This window comes from Ochotona curzoniae, unplaced genomic scaffold, assembly GCF_017591425.1.
Source record: "Ochotona curzoniae isolate NIBS_2020 unplaced genomic scaffold, NIBS_Ocur_1.0 contig_2210, whole genome shotgun sequence".
NCBI classification, from domain to species: domain Eukaryota; kingdom Metazoa; phylum Chordata; class Mammalia; order Lagomorpha; family Ochotonidae; genus Ochotona; species Ochotona curzoniae.
Window position 1 is genome coordinate 27,183,521 of NW_024465369.1, and position 17,446 is coordinate 27,200,966.

Here is a 17,446-nt window from a genome sequence, read left to right on the forward strand (position 1 = left end):
GGAGACAGAAAGAAACCATTTCAAAGCAGAAGGCAGTAAACGGGTCCCATGCTGACCCGTATGTTGCTTTGCTTTTAAAGAGAACTTGTGGATATAGCAGCATACATGAAAACGGTTTCATTAAAAGCCTCCAGTCATTCATTTTGCTTATTAAAGTCACTCCAGAAGGATACTCACAATGGAAATCTCTGCTGTCCCTAACAATGAAACTAAAATGCAATTAATTCCTCTTCCCAAGCAGTCTATAGGTATGTGCTGGAGGTACTGTGTTAATTGCCACTGCCTCATACCATGCTTTCAATTAGCAATCAAAATGGGAGCAAGACAAACATAGATCTCAAAGTTCCAGGGGACTCACGCTGAAGTTCTCTGCCCCAACTTTCTTTTTCATTGACCCTAATAACAGACGATTCCATCTGGGGAGCTACAGTGACACCCAGTGGCTGTGAAAGAAGGCACACGAGTTACAAAACCAGTATCAAAGAATGAGCAATAATTGTAGAGATGCTGACATATCGTATCCAGCGATTATTAAACAGCCTGGACAACCAGGACCATGTTATCCCAAGTCAAAATGTTCGAAGGTGGTTAACAAAATCAGTGTATTATTAGCTGCTTGGAATGATTTACTCTGTTAAAATTCTGAGTAGTATATGTTCATATTTCTGGGAATAGGATATGGAATTTTAACTATATTGAAAGGTGCATAACATGACATTTGCTGTGTGCAAGTTCAAGAACATGTTATTTCTAGATGACCCTTTTACTTGGTCAAAATAAATATGAGAGTATTGAAAATTTTATAGAAATGGAATTAACAGCAATTTGGGGGGGCTATCATTATGCTTCAGATGGCTAAATGTCTGGCATCCCAGATAAATACAGTTTGGGTCCCAGTAGCACCACCTTCTATTAAGTTCCCTGCTAATTAATCTGGGACGACAGTGCAAGACAGTCAAGTAGTTGGGTATTTGCCACCCATGTGGGAGATTCAGATGGAGCTCCAGGCTCCTTGCCTCGGCTTGACCCTTCATGGCCTGGCTAGGATACAGCAGCCATTTGTTGAGTGAACCAGAAAATGAAAGATCTCTATTTCTCTCTCTCTCTCTCTCTCTCTCTCTCTCTCTCTCTCTCTCCCCTGTGTGTGTGTGTGTGTTTTCCTCCTTCTCTGTGTTGCAATGAAATAAATATTTTTAAAAGGCAAATTTTGTACAAGAAGCATTTGAAATTCATAGAAAACTCTCTGAGAGTCACTATAATGTACTTTATTTTTTAAAAAAAAATTATTTGAGAGGAAGAAAAAAAGCAGGATCCTCATTCACTGCCAAATGCCAAAAACAGTCAGCTGTGACTGCGTAAGGCTGGAGCCAGTGACCAACATGTCAAACAGATCTCCCAAGATCGAGGAAGGAAGCCCACTACTTGAGCCATTACTGCTGCCTTCCCAGGTCTGCACTGGCAAGAAGCTAGAGCCAGGAGCTACAACTGTGGACTCCAAAGTGGGATGCTGGCATCTCAACTGCTAGATTAAATGCCTGCTCAGAGTCCAGGAATACTTTTTTTTTTTCATTTGAAATGCAGAAAGACAAAAAGAGACAAAGATCTTCCACCCATTATTTGCCCAAATGCCCACAGTAGCCAAGAGCTGACTCAGGCCAAAGTCAGGAGCCTGAATTTAATATTCCCCTTCCATACAGACAAAAATCCCAGAACTTGATCTGTCACTTGCTGCCTCATGAGATGTGGGTTAGCATGGGAGCTACGCGTGAAGTTGAGTGGGAACTCAAACTCGGCACTCCAATACAGGACGTAGGTTTTCCAAGAGATGTCTCAACGCTTGTGTCAAATGTCTGACCCTATAAATACTGTTTTTCTTTTATTATATACTACCCCCTTTCCTTTAAGAATTCTATTCTCTGAAAATTTATAGTTGTGGCCAAGGACATTAGGAATGTCTCCTAAACAATGCATAGAGCTGAGTGTCTGGTCCCCTTGGTTCTTGGCATCTTCAGAACTCGAGGAGGTCAGTGACAGTGGTCCCTTCTACAGACACAGGGCATCTGCAACCAGATGTCATATTTAAAAGGAAAAAAGTACTGGTACTTTTCATTTAAGACACAAATGGAAAAAGTTACCTCACAGCACAGATACTGAAGATATACTATAAATATTATTAATAAACAATGCGAAATTTGTCGAGGACACGTCTGTTTCTATGATGCTGAGTCACAGCACTTCAGTGGTGGCTATTTTGTGAAGGTATTATATGGAAGCACTGTAGGCTGTTCAACCTATCACTGTCAGAATTGGAGTGCATTCTGTCTATAACTTTTCTATTTACATAATGATCCAAATGTAACAGAAGAAGAAAATGAACATGGGAAAGCTGTGAAGTTAAAACTTAACCTCATAAGCTTCAGCTGAATGCATGGTTAATTATGACTTGGGACAATATTCTCAAACATTTGATTTTATTTCCGCTGTTTCCACAAAATATAGTGATGGAGAAATGCACGTTTTTTTGAATATTGTTTTTTATACTTAGCAGTTAATAGTATTCAAGCAAGATTTTACAGAACTTTGTGCGTTTTAGGGTTATCAAAACAGTTTCATAACTTTAACAAGCCACATATTAACAATTGAAGAGTAGAAAAGTCTTAGGCAGGTAAGCAGAGAAATCCCCAATAGAAAATTGCACTTGAATGACTATTTGATGCCTACATTTAATTATATTTCTCAAATTAATCCTCAGTGTTCCATTTTAAATTTTTATTTCAAAAGTCTTGTCCGTTCCATTTCTTAATGTAAGTGACACATTCTCACTGAAAAGCATTGCTGGATTTATAGGGCAAGTTTTTATTCTTAAAGATCAAAAGTGTTTCTCACAGGTAAATTATAGTGACTATAACAAAAACAACAACCAAAAAAATTTAAGCTCCCCACCTCCCCCAAATATTGGGGGTATAAAATGCTGTTATTTTATCTTACACTAATCAATAAACAGCTATATTTCTGCTACCATAAGTAAATGAATAATTTTCTCAGACATCTGAGCAATTAAGGATCATGAGCAGACATTAAATTAATCTCAAATGCATGTAGAGCTTAGCCTGCCCCAGGAGGATGGTTCGGCACGTCACACAGGCCAGCATGGCACACCTTCAGAACTCAGATTTTCTCGGCATCAGGCTACTGTGTCTGCTTGCCTGTCACCATCAGCCGGCACCACTTTGCTCAGCAGCTGTCCGCTGGGGAGCTGCTCAGGTTCAGCATCCCTGTGGAGACGGGGGAATGATTCTAGCTTTGTTTCCACAGGCTTCCCCTTCTCCTCCCTGAGGCTCTGACAAGTTCTAGGACAGCAGTCATCAAATTAGACGCATACCACACTATCTAAAGGCCCAGGGAATGCAGGCAGTGTTAAGCAAAACCACTTTCCAGGATCTTTTCAAAATGAATCCTCATAAGAAAACACTCTTTCTGCCAACATCATGTTTTTTTTTTACTCCACTTCATGGGGAAAAAAAAAAACTTCTTATCTAGACCAAACCTTGCTCTTGCACATTGCTCTGGGACGTAAACCCTCAAATGCATCAAACAAAGGAACAATTTTCTAAGTCTGTATTGGCAGCTATGTGAGAAAACAATGGACTAATGGCTAGGCATGAAATCATTTTGCAATGTTTTTTAAACAAGTTGAAGAAACTAACTGAGTTGCTACTGATAAATTAAAGTGAATTTGATGACTTATTACTAAAAATTTAAGCATATAGTACAAAGGAATTTGTGGCAGGCTGAATAGCAATCCCTAAAAGTCAGCCACATTTTAATTTCTGGAATCTGAATATTATATTCTATGGTTCCCCAAACAAAAACAAACAAAAAAGTGGAGAGTCTTTGCAGATATGATTAAGAATTGGAAACAGAATTGTTTTGGATTACTTAAGTGATCCCTGAGTGTTACTGTTTTCTTCAGGAAGGAAGCTGGCCAGACCAGAGGGCAGAGACCTGAGTGGCACAGCCCCATGCCAAGGAATGCTGGCAGCCACCACAAACTGGCGAAGGCAAGGATTGAAGTCTCCCCTGAATCCTTCGGGAAAATCCTATCCCCACGCATGCCTGATTTCAACACAGCAATGATGATGGCAGACTTCTGGCCTTCAGAGTTACAAGAGAACCAACTTCTTGGTTAAGCCACAAAGTGCATGGTAGTTTGTAACAGCAACCAAAGAAGAGTAACACAGAGTTCAAAGGATCAAATGGCATTGCCATAGAAGCCACCTTCTTTGTTATCTACTTATCTGTGAGAATGTTTTCTATCTCTAATATCTGTAAAAGAAGGAAGGCAAAGAATAAAAATCGATGCAGAATCCTGCCTCATTCTAGTGGAGGGATGAATCCTTTACAACATTAAAAAAAATCTTTGAAAACTGCTGCACAGTTCACAAAACAGAGGTGCATTTCAATTTCAACTTTTTAAAAGGTTAATATATATGTGCGTACATTTGTTTTAATATATTGTTTATATATATTTAAACTATACATTTATATATATTTCGTCAAGAAAAAGTATAGGGTGCACTCTCCCATAAAGAGAATCACCATTTTGGGTACTTGTGCTTCAACCAATCCCCAACATAGTCCTAGGTTAAAAAAAAAAAGTGTTTATTTTAGTAAATATTCAGTTTTCATTGTACTAGAAAAAGTCTAGGAAAAGTGTTAGGAAATTTATATATCCATTTGAGCTCTATGTTTTAGTTCCCAAATTATCATGTACCATGGAATGACATGAAAAGAGGTAGGAAATATATAATATTTCTATCCTTGTTTGTATTTGTGCCCCTCTGTGTCTCAACCAACAAGGAGAAATAAAAAAAGTAAAGAAAATAATTACGCATAATTCCCTTCCAGCTGTATTCATCAGGGGATTTTTTTTGTCCAATGATTAATATTATATGAGATGGAATGACAATGATGTGAAACCAGGATGCTGCGTTCTTACCTACACCTATGTGAGGTAGGTGCTCAAAAAGTGTCCAGCTGTGGTCATCAACACAATGACTCCTCAGGATCAACAACTGGCAAACGTCTCTGGCTGTTATGTCATTGGGAACCTCAAGGGCCCTGCTAGTCTCATCTTCACTGTATACTTTAATCACCTGTGTAGGTAGAAACAACAACAACAAAAAAACACTTAATATTGTGCTTTGCTTTGGTTTTACAACAAAGTTTACTGTAAAAATTTAAGGTATTCAATGCATTCTCTGACTCACCTAAATAATTATTTTTGCGTTACCAGATCAACTAAACTTAACCGATTTAACAAAAATGCCAATTATAATACAATAACTTGGGCCTGGTTCATTGGTTCAGTAGCTAAATCCTCGCCTTGCACGCACCGAGATCCCATATGGGTGCTGCTCCACTTCCAATCCACCTCCTAGCATACGTCCTGGGAAAGCAGCAGAGAATGGCCAAAAGGCTTGGGACCCTGCACCCACACAGGAAACCTGGAAGAAACTCCTGGCTTCAGAGAGGCTCAGCTCTGGCTTTTGCAGCCATCTGGGAAGTTAACAGAGGATAATGCTCTCCATCTCTCCTTCTCTATAAATCTGCCTTTTCAATAAAAAATAATACAACAACCTACACTACACATACTGTATATTAAATCTTTAGATTTGTTTTTCCTACATATCTACTCATTTGTGTCCTTTGACCCGTATCCTCACATTTACTTCCACACATCTCCCTGACCCTTGAAGCTATAGTTTTCTGCTCTCTCTCTGTTTATTGGACTTTTTAAAAGAGTACATGGGTTAGGTCATGCATGCAATATTTTTCTTTTGGTATCTGGTAATTTCATTTAGCATATTTCTAAATTAACCATGCTGTAGTAAACAGCAAGGTGAGCCCCCCCCCTTTTTTGGTTTACTAATATTTCATTGCATGTGTATGTATGCCATAGAATACACACACACACACACAGATCTCACTTTATTTATTCATTCATCTATCCATAACTATTTACACTGTTTGTATGCCTTGGCTATTGTGAATAATGCTGCAATGAACATGGGAGTGCAGATATCTTTATCAATTCTATTTCGAATTTTTAAAGCATTCTCCTGATTTCAATAATGGTTTTAACAGTTTACATTACCATTAATAGTGTATAAGGGTATCTCTTCCCATTATAGCCTCAGTAATATTTGTTATTTCTTGTCTTTTTAGTAACAGACTTCTCAACAGCTTTAATGTGAAACCTCAGTCTTTCAACTTGCATTTCCTTAATGATTAGTGATATTGAACACCTCTTCATTTATCCGTTGTTTGCTTTTATATCCTTAGAGGAACATTTATTCAAATCCATTATTCATTTTTAATTGTTTTTCTACCATTCAGTAGTATGAACTCTTTACAAATCTTTTTATCAATCATTATCATACATTTGGCTTTATTATCTTTCATGCAGTTCACAAGTAGAATTTTCATTAAAATATAATTTCATTAAGTTGACAAACTTATATGTTTAGTTAAGCATAAGTCCTTTATGCAAGGAAAATGTGAAACATTCAGAGAAAAATACAATCAGAAGAGAAGCTGAGGAACAGGTATTCGAGCAGGTGCACACCCAACATTGGAATAACTAGGCACCATTTCTGGCTCCAGCTTCTTGCCAATGTCAATCCACATGGGCAAGAGGGAAGCTAGATATGGAGGAGCAGATCGAGTTCCAGACTCCTGCTCTGACTTCCCTACTCCCAGTGGACATCTGGAAAGGGAACCAATAAATGGATGCACATTCTTTCTGTCTCTCAAATGAATAAATGCTACAAGAAAATATGTTTGGTGCAAGAAACTTTTTAAATATGCATTTTTTTCATAAACTATGTTTCAATGTAATTTCTGAGGATTTCTCACATACCTTCCACTTTCAAGTTTCTTATACATTAAATGAAGACTACCTAGACAATATTTACATATCAAAGCCACTTTGACCAACAGCTTTCACTAAAGGGCATTCCATGATTATTCAATACGAACTGAAATAAAGGGCATTCCATGATTATTCAATATCATTTTCCCACCACTATGGTTCTGTTACAAAGCTATATAATTTATCAATAATTTATAAATTTAATTGTTTGATAGAACTGAAATTCCAACTGACAGAGAGGGAGAGTCAGAAAGGTCTTCCATTCAAAAGGATTACTCCCTAAATATTCCCAGCAAACAGGATTGGTTCAGACTGAAGCCAGTAGCCAGGAACTCTATTGAGGGTAAAGCACATGGGTGTCAGGGATCCAAGAACTTAAGCCATGATCTGCTGTCTTCTCAGACACATTGGCAGGGAGCAAGCTGAGAATCAGAAATGCCTGGACTTGTATGACACTTGATATCAGATGCTGGTGTTGCAAGTGGTGGCTTTACCTGTTGTTCCACAATATCCATGACTCATCAATATTCTAAATTTTCCTATCCATATTTAAATCCTGTAAATGATCCAAATGACAGTGATGATTTATTCCCAGGTTCATATCAGAAGTCAAAGCTAGGAACAGAATCAGACTATACAAAAATATCTCTCCATTTCAGCTATGGAAGTTTGGGTAAAGACTGGCTAGCTGTTAATGAAATCTGATGAATTTTAGTCAATGGAATGTAAGCACACAGAATGTTTTGATCCAGGATCAGCTCAAAAAAAGTTTCTTACACATCATATTTCATTCTTTACCCATTCTCTTGCTGAATAAAAACAATAAGTATCCACAGGAAAGAGGAATCTTGTGATAAAATAAATGTTTGTCCCTAAGTGACCATATAAATGATTCCTAACTAGGAAACTAATAGGGTACTGTGACATGAACTAGTAATGAACTTCAATCATGTTAACTCACTATGGTCTAGGACACATCTACCCACTGTTACTGCTAATTGGACAGAATTAGAGTTTCACAATAAACACACCCCTCAACATTTATCAAGCTATGCTGTATGTTAGATTTTCCATTATTATGTTATGAATTATGTAAGTTACTGAAGAAAGATAAACATCTCTCACAATGGTAGAGAGACCAATACAATACAATGCTCTAGAAAGTTCTCCAAGGCTTTGTAATATGCCCCTTGCTGTAACCTCATTTTTCACTTTTCAGTTTGCATGTCTCCCTCTTCAACTATAATATCAAGATTTTTAAAGTCTATTTTCCAGTTTCATTGCATCATCAGGACCTAATCCAGTCAGAACTTGACAGAGTGAGCCTCACACATTCTGCAAGATCATTTAATACAGTGATTTGCACATCATACACACTCAACATGTATTTGTACAAAAGACTCTAGAAATGTTTTCAGACAAGAACTATGTACTTAAATTCTAGTGCTCAATAAATTAAAATTATTGTGAATAAGCAACAGGTATACAATTTTTCATCACAAAAAATCACGGATAAAACTAAAATAGTATGGCAGCTCAGGAGTCACTGAGATAGCATAAGGGCACAAAAGGAAAGTCATGAAAAATGCACCATCAAAATCAGATAATCTTCTCTGAAATTTTCTCTTCAGCTCCTCTTGATTAAGACATATATGTTGTTCACTTTGATGCCACTTCCATTGGATAGGCAGCATTGTTTTTGCCAAAGGCATTTGGGTATTTATAACATCAACTAAATTATCAACTTAAAAACTGGTCTGCTAAGGACTTGGCGAATTTTGAGTCTGATCTGCGGTTGCCTTGGCAGAGCCAGACAATATTTTCACAATACTTATATGGCCTGTGGACCAGACATTCTCCACGTCTCATTTAAAGTCTCAGTACTCTGCTGTACCCACATCTTAGTACATTTTTCTTCTTCAGGGCATGCTTTCAATATTTGTCTCTGTGCTAGAAAATTAGTTGAATTCTAAGGATGCCTTCCCTTACATAGCCCTGCTGCTGTGCTTCCAGCTAGGAGGATCAAGTACCAGTGGCTGCTCCTGGAACTTTTCCTCCACATGCGTGCAATGATGAGTCATTCTTTCAGCTCTCTGCTGTACATACCAGAACAGGACATGGGGATAGAGTAGTGGAAAAAAAAAATGACCGGTGGCTACTTAGAAGGCTTCCTGTACCTCTGTACAACTGCTTTTTAAAAATAAAACAGTAAAGCAAAACAAAACTGTATGGGGCTGCACTGCTGAATGTTAAGCTGCTGCCTGCGATACCAGCATCTAGTAAGAGCACTGCTTCAGCTTCTGACTCCTCTGCCTCTGTTCCATTTCCTGGCTAATGCTCCTGGGAGGCCGAGGATGGTGTGGGTACTTTAGCCCCTGTCATCCGAGTGCTGGACACAGTTTCAGGCTCCTGATTTCTGCCTGGTGCAACCTTGACAGTTGTGGTCATTTGCAGAATCAATCATTGGATGGAAGATCAATCTCTCGCTCTCAACTCTGCTTTTAAACTAAATAGATAAATCTTTTTTTTTTAAAGAAAAATAGAATGAAAAATAGGAGATGTTCCCATATCTATGCTACAAATTCAAAACAACGAAAGAATACAACAATAGGCAAAGTTAGAAAAAAGGGAAAAGGAAAAATTAACCAATTGTCAAATACCGTTATATCATTCAGATTAAGTCACGGCACATTAGAAACAAAGACTGGAATAGATGTGTTTACTCAGTTTTTAAAATAAACACCTGCTGAGAGAAAACATTTTGAACTCCATTTCAACTAGTTACATTTTTAAAAATCTATTTAATTCAGACATTGGTACAAAATATACATTCATCCATGAGTGATACTTTCTAGCAGTAAATTCGTGTCAACTTCTAGATCTGTTTTGTATTATGAAACTTTCTTCCTTTACCAATGGAGTGCCTTTGTTCTTTTTATTTCTTTCTTTCCTTAAAACATATGGAAAAGGAAGAAAAACTAATTTAACCTTTAACTCTCTTATTAGTACTGAACAAGCTTCCTGCCAAAAAACGATGCTTTCACTAAACACTCCCACATAAGAAAAAAATGTCAACCTACTACAAAAGTGACATGATTAGTGTGGATTAAAACTAAGTGAAAGACTTGTGATCATGTAGATATCAAATAACAGAACTGTTCTTCAGAGTCATTACATTTTAACAAAATATTGGCATCCTGTTTCCTCTACATAGGAATAGTTAATGACGCTATTTAACAAAGGAATATCGTATCTTTCTGATTCAGTGAACAAAATCTCCACTTCGCTTTATAAAGGGGGACAACTGGGGTAATAATATTATTATTATCCATTTACCTTCAAGATCATTTGAAATTGTATGCAACAGTAATAATTCCTGCCTGAGGACATAAGAAAAGGAATAAGCTCTTCTTCATCAGAGACCTGAAAGTTGACCTGCCAGGGCTATAGGCCACTGATAAGTCTCTACACCAGCCCAGCTGCAGAAACAAAGAGAAGGCTAAGCTTGTACACACTGGCTGGGTTGGAAGCCCTTTCGGGGACACTGTATTCCTAACAATCAGAACAGCCTTGGCCTTTGGAGGAGTTTATGCCTTCAAACATTTGCCCTCACAGCAAATGGCATCTCACAAAGCAAATTTAATACATGGTCACAGTTACCTCAGTAGGGTTCTGCTGAAATGTGAGTGGAGCAATTCTCTGGCCAACATCCTATCAACCCATGTTTACACACTTTTTCCATCAACTCCTCCCCTGCACTATCCTCCTTAAAAAGTTAAGTGGGGGAAAGGGACTGAAAATTAATAGAATCCATTTTAAAGGAGTAGACACAACAATGTTAAAATTCAGACAACAAAGCATGGTAATTTTCAGGATAAAAGTTTGAGAACACTAAAGCTTTTAGCCTAAGAGACAAAATATTTAAAATGGAAGCTCAGGCTAATCTTATATTCTTGTGTATATATATTAAATATATACTATATATTACATTATATATATTGTATATGTTCTTATGTGTATTAGTGTATATACACAAGAATATACAAGGATATAGAAATTGAAAGTCAACTCAACATGTGTCAGCATTCCTCCAAAACACACACAGAATTTCTCAGCAATAATTCCCCAAAGTCAGGTCTAACAGCACACTCTTTTAAAAAGTCCCAAGAATACTTGGAGCGAAGACGATACGCTTAGCCTACTTCCTCCTTGCCACTGGCCTGAGGGATTGGGAAGGCAATGGATAGATAGCCAGGTCCTTTTCCAATCTGGATTCACATTAGAATATCTGAAACAAGTCCAGGGTTTGTTAACTGTAACGGCTCTGCCACAGTGCCACCACAACTGGAAAGCAATTAGTTACTCCGTAGATGTGCTCCATTTACCCTTTGTTTCTTCCAAGAAGGAAATGGAGAAATGAGATTCTCCTTCAGCAGGTAAAACAATGAGTACAGGTTAAGCGTATATGAATAAGCAAGAATACAGAGGATGAAGTGAAGGCAAGCACACAAAAAGAGTACAGGAAGTTATTTTCGGTGCTAATGTCTGAATTTTGGGAAAATTTAAATTCAATTTTAAATAAATAAAAATTAAATATTTGCTCTAAAATAATTTAAACACCATGGTAAGTATGATATTATTGTGATTAAAAGCACGTTTAAGCAGAACCAAATTTATTAACATATCTTCTATTACTCACACATTAAAATTCATATAATATATCACTCAACAGGCTAATCCTCTACCTTCAAGTATAAGCAAACAATATGGGGGCTGGTTCTTGTCCCAGGTGCTCCACTTCCAATGCAGCTCACTGTTCATGACCTCGGAAAGCAGTGGAGAATGGCCCAAGTCCTTGGGACTCTGCAGCCACGTGGGAGACCAAGGGGAAGCTCTTGATTCCTGGCTTTGAATAGGCTTAGCTCTGACCATGGTAGCCATTTGGTGAGAGAACTAGCAGATGGGAAATCTTTTCCTCCCTGGCTCTTCTTCCCTCTGTGAATCTGCCTTTCAAGTAAAAATAAACAAATCTTTAAAAAAATCATATAACTATTGCATATATTACATAAGATAGAATTAAGTGTATTATTGACATGTAACTAATAGAAAATAGGAAACATAACCAGTTTGCTGTGAACCAGGTTCAAAAGTGAAGCTTATTTCTATAATTCTTCAAAAGTTCACCACTGAACTACAGTATAATTACAAAACATCTTTAAATGTTTCAAAATTTCTTAATTATTTGCAATAGATAGGCACGTTATCCAAGTCATGTGGAATTTTTTTTTTATCGAGGTCACAAAGTAGCCCTGAATTTTTACATTCTTCTAAATAGGAATGCAGTGTTTTAAGATAAGAAGAGACATTCTCAGATATTTTGAATTAGGCAACTCAACACATTCCCTTGAAGCGAATGTGAAATACTTTATTCATCATTTCCCATCCCAAACTCTAACAGCAATTATAAAATGATGCATTTACAAAACTTAACTGTTCCAAAAGTCTTTACACCACTCTGGAAAAGCTGCTGCTTTCTTAGTTCAACCCTGAATCATTTTGCTATATGTTAAATACTAAGATGAAACAGTATACAGTTTAAAGAAATCAGGTATCAGAGAAGTCTAAAATTACTTCCATTCAGAGGGATGTTTTTAACGCACCTACCTAGTTGCTTTTTTTTTAAAGGCAAGAGTCATCGAGATACAGAAAAAGAAAGAGCCATTTCCTATCCCCTTGTTCACTCCCCAGATGCTCACCACAGCCATAGCTGAGCCAGCAAAAGCCAGAAATCCAGACTTCACGTCAGGCGCCCCACCTGGGCAGCAGGAGCCCACGTCCCTAAGCTACCAACTTGCTGTCTCCACTGGTGCACATCAGCAGGAAGTCACAATTGGAAGCAGAGCCAGTACTTGAACCCAGGTACCCTGACACAAACCGTGGGCATCCCAATTGGTCTGTACCAGATGCCTGTTCCTCAAAACTGTTCTTCAGCAACATATTTTACTTGATCATGTATGTCTATTTAACTAAAAGACACTAACTGAAAAAAGATTGTGCAGCCAGTAACAGAATTACATGAATTCATTGAGCTCCTGACCAAATTTGTTCTCTTGAAATCTCTCCCTTAGTGTCTGGGTCCACATACTGTTTTCCCCACTCAGTTGTTTTTTGTTCTGTATTGATGAAGCTGTGCTCCTTATATACACAGGAAGATTTCACTCCTGGGCTTTCTGTGAACATGGTGTCCCTACCATCTAGTGCTGCTCCTCTAGAACAGACAAACCACTGTTTGGAGAAGCTTTCCATGACTCTCCTCTCATTGGTAATTTGGTGTCTATTTCACAGCTGAGATTTTGTCAAATTCACAAAAAGAAGTAGGTAAACATCAAAGTGAGACAGATGTTACAAACAAAGCTCACAAGTTGGATCAACCTCACATTATTAATTTCTACAGGAACACTGTACAGCTTGCCTGGATAAAAGAGAACTCATTCAGAATCATAGGAGCTACACTACTAGGGAGGGAGAGAGTGCTCATAGAGAGCTTCCAGGAGGCCAGGACGTGCATTCAGAATGCACAGAGGAAGCTTCAAAACATGTCCACCAGATCTGTTTCCTGGGTCACGGTAAAGAGGCCCAGGGCAGACTCGCCTCAGGAAATGCCCTCGACTTGGCATAGAAAGCATCTCAGCATGGCCACACCTGACAGCATGGATCAGTGACACTGCAGAGTCACGCCTTGTCTAGACTTCCAACCAAGAGATGACAGGCAGCCTGTAGCAAGAGCAGGCCGAAAATATCTCCTTACGGCTCCTGTACTCTGAGTCCACACCTGTTCCTCCCCCTTTCTGTCTGTTGCGTTCCCACCCAAGAACGCTGCTGGTTCCCTTCCCACCCAGGATTAGAAGCAAGCCCCTTGTTTAACAGGAGGCTCAAGTCCACAGAGAGAAACATGTAATTCTCTTAGTTTATTCTCTTATGTGGAAGAAAGGGAAAAACAAAAGAAGCTGCGCCAATTTCATTATAAAAGGAAGGAAAATATTAAAACCTAATTTATAAAATACCTTACAATCCCACAAACATGTTTCTGATACTTTATTAGCACTTAAATTCAAAATAATTTAGAGTAGGTCAAACCAAAACAATATTACATCAATGCTTCTCTAAGAATATTTATTTTTAATTTATTTATAAAAGTTATACACAAAGAGAGGAAAGAAAGAGAGAGATCTTCCATTTGCTCATTCACTCCCTAGATGGCACAACAAGGGCTGGGCCAGTCAAAAGCCAGGAGTTTCATCTAGGACTCACACACACATAGCATGGGCACAAACACTTAGACCATCTTCCACTGCTCTTCTCAGGCAAATTTGTGGAGAAGTAGATTAGGAGCAGAACAACTGAGACATGAACCACCATGCCTAACACCAGCCACAATAATGTTTCTAATGATTTCACCTACCAGGTATTCTCTGATGCTTCCATGTTTTTAAAATTCATGTAATTTTTGCTAAGATTCTGAAGCTGAATAATTCATATTTGAAGTGAAAACCTTCAAAATGCTAATGTGCATTCATATTTAAATCATAAAATGATAAGTCTTGCTTATGTTGGAATTAATATTTTTGTCTTGTGTTTCACTTGAGTCTTTAAGCAATATTTTATTCCAGAATAAGCATTTCTAAATGCTGGCTCATTCAGTGAGAAAAAGAACAAGTCGGAGAGAGGTGAAGGGAGAAGTGTTAGAATAGAGACAGGGAAAACAAAAGAAGAGGAAAGATAATGCTATTCATTAGACCCAGGGAATATCAGAATTTATTTCAATTATTCACCTGTTTGGTATCAACTGAAGCACTTTTATTGGACTAAATTATTTCACTGATTTTTAAATGTGCAACAAAATAATGATGTTTGTTATGATTTAATATACCACACGGTCAATCACAGATGCTATGTCCAGTATTTCTATGATATTTGGGTTATCATTTTACAAACTTAATTAGCATATAAAAAGTAATTATTTATTTAAATCCTAACACTCTCACATTATGACAGCAGTAGGAATAATTAACGCATCAAATTTTAATTTTTTTTCGTTTTTCTAAATATTTGTTTTACATCAATGGAAAATCTGTACAAAGAATAAAGTAGTTCTGTCAAGGAAATGGACTCAAAGTTGTTAAAATACAAAACAATTATCCTTTAGTGTCCCAGTTTATCCAATTCTGATTAACTAACATACCTGGGATAGCAGCAAAAGACGGCGCACATGTTTGGGCCACTGAAGCCCCATGGGAAACCTGGAAGAAGCTCCTGCCTTCTGCCTTTAGCCTGGCGCGACCCCAGCCATTGTGCACATTTGAGGAATGAACCAGGGGGTGGAAGCTGGAATCAATCAATCTTTCTGTCTCTCTCCTCAGGGGATGGAAGATTCTCTCTCTCTCTCTCTCTCTCTCTCTCTCTCTCTCTCTCTCTGTACATGCATAACTCTGCCTTTCAAAAATTAAATAGATCTATTTTTTACAAAATCTTAATACAGGTAAGAATGCATTTACGAGCAACACCCATTTCTCTTGTCTTATAATGAAGAAGCTGAGACTGCAGAGATAGCCTTGTCTACTGGCCTCAGGCATGCCCTCTAGAACTAGCCAGGCATCCCATCTCAGTTAAAACCTGAAGCTCAGTTCCTTCTAAATCATCTTGTCCAAACTTTGTGATGACTTCAGCTTCTGCTTTTATGCAACATACTGTTAAAAAATCTAATAACTAAACATGAGAACATAAGTATATATGCATGTCCCCAGTCGACCTAACTTTTTGGATGCCAAAATAAGTTGCATTTCTTAGGGATTTTTTTTTTTCTCATCATTTTGCTAGAAAAATTGCAAATCCTGAATCAGCCAGGAGAGGGAGCTTTTATCTCTCAGTTGACAGAAACAGAAAAAAAAAAATTGGTTTGAAAATTAGAACCATAACATTGTTAACACTGTGGAGTTTCTACTTGATATAACTGTAAGCATGTAATAGCGTTTACGTCTATTTGAAGAGCTCTCAATTTCATGAATATTTATGGCAAATAAATTTTACATCTTAAATTACAATAACGAGATTATATGTATGTGAGAGTACTTCAAATATTTATGGAAAATGCAATTGAAAGTATTAATGTATTTTGTTGTAAAGAAATTGTGGTCCCCTAAATATTGTGTAATACATAAAAAAACACATAGTGTAACATGCATTTAAAAATTCACTGGTATTTAGATTGTAAATGCCAAACTTTTTCTTAAATTTTTGATAGGACTAACCATGCTATTTTGACTATTGAAACTATAAAACAATATTCCTGAACCATTTCAAACACAAATATATGTCCTAGTTGCATGTCAGATTAGGAGGTGATGAACACTTTCTGACAACTTTTTTTTTGGTTGTTGTTGTTGTTTGTTCAAAACAATTCTCAGATTCTCATCTTGGAACTATCTTAGGAGCAAGCATTGTAAATATCTGACAGGGATGGAAAACTTTTATCTTTTCTAGCGGGCTAGTATTTGAAATTTCCAGAAGTCTTTTTTTTTTTTTCTTTTCTCTGCCAAAAAGAGACTCTTGTTTTCAAGATTTGGCTTAGGGTGCTGGGGCAGGGCCAGGACGGCCTGCCTTACAGACTGCCCCAAGCAAAAGTCTCAGACTGTTCATCAGCGGGGCTATTTTTAATCTGCTTTCCCTGCCAAGCATGTATCATGCATTGTAATTTACCAAACAGAATGAGGCCCAGCATCTGTTCTCATGAAGGTTCAGTCCAGGTGCCTACAGTAGCTGGGACTCTGGAGTCTGCTCTACGAGCGGTTTATTGTCAGTTACAAGTCATAGATGGCTCATGCTGTAAAATGGGAAAAATGCTGGCCAACTGATATCTGACAGTGGAAGTTGGTGGTTATTACTGTACTTTTTAAAAAGATTTATTTATTTTGATTGGAAAGGCAAATTTACAAACACAAGAGAGAGGGAAAGATCTTCTGTCTTCTGTTTCACTCCCCAAGTGGCCGCAACAGATGGAGCTAAACCGATCTGAAGCCAGGAGCTAGGAGCGTGTTCCAGGCCTGCCATACATGTGCAGGGTACCAAGGTTTTGGGCCATTATCTATGGCCTTCCCAGACCATAACCAGGGAGCTAGATTGGAAGTGGAGCAGCCAGGATGTGAACCAGTGTCCCTATGGGATCCAGCACGTGTGAGGCAAGCATTTAGTCACTGAAACATCATGCCTGGCCCATCACTGTAATTTTTGAAAGTAAAATATAATATGTAAGGAGTGAATTCCAAGTGATCCCAAGAATCCTGCTGAATGCTAAGGAACTCTAACACATTGATTTATTCACTACACCATGGAGGAAAGACTGAGCACAGCAAAGGAAAACAACTCAGAGGAGAAAAGGCAGAATGGCACAGAAGTGAAATACGTACCTGAACCCGCCTGCAGGGCCAAGGAGAAGGCACTGCAGCTGCACTGTGA

At 37.9% G+C, this 17,446-nt stretch overlaps 1 protein-coding gene across 2 annotated transcripts in view; it reads right to left on the reverse strand.

The window, feature by feature from the left end:
* Positions 1 to 17,446, reverse strand: part of GRB14 (growth factor receptor bound protein 14) — a 122,411-nt gene that overhangs the window by 42,493 nt on the left and 62,472 nt on the right. For both annotated transcript variants that reach the window (XM_040972043.1, XM_040972044.1), the window contains one exon: positions 5,000 to 5,156. In XM_040972043.1, the coding sequence (XP_040827977.1) occupies positions 5,000 to 5,156 (157 nt within the window). The remainder of the gene's footprint in view (positions 1 to 4,999; positions 5,157 to 17,446) is intronic.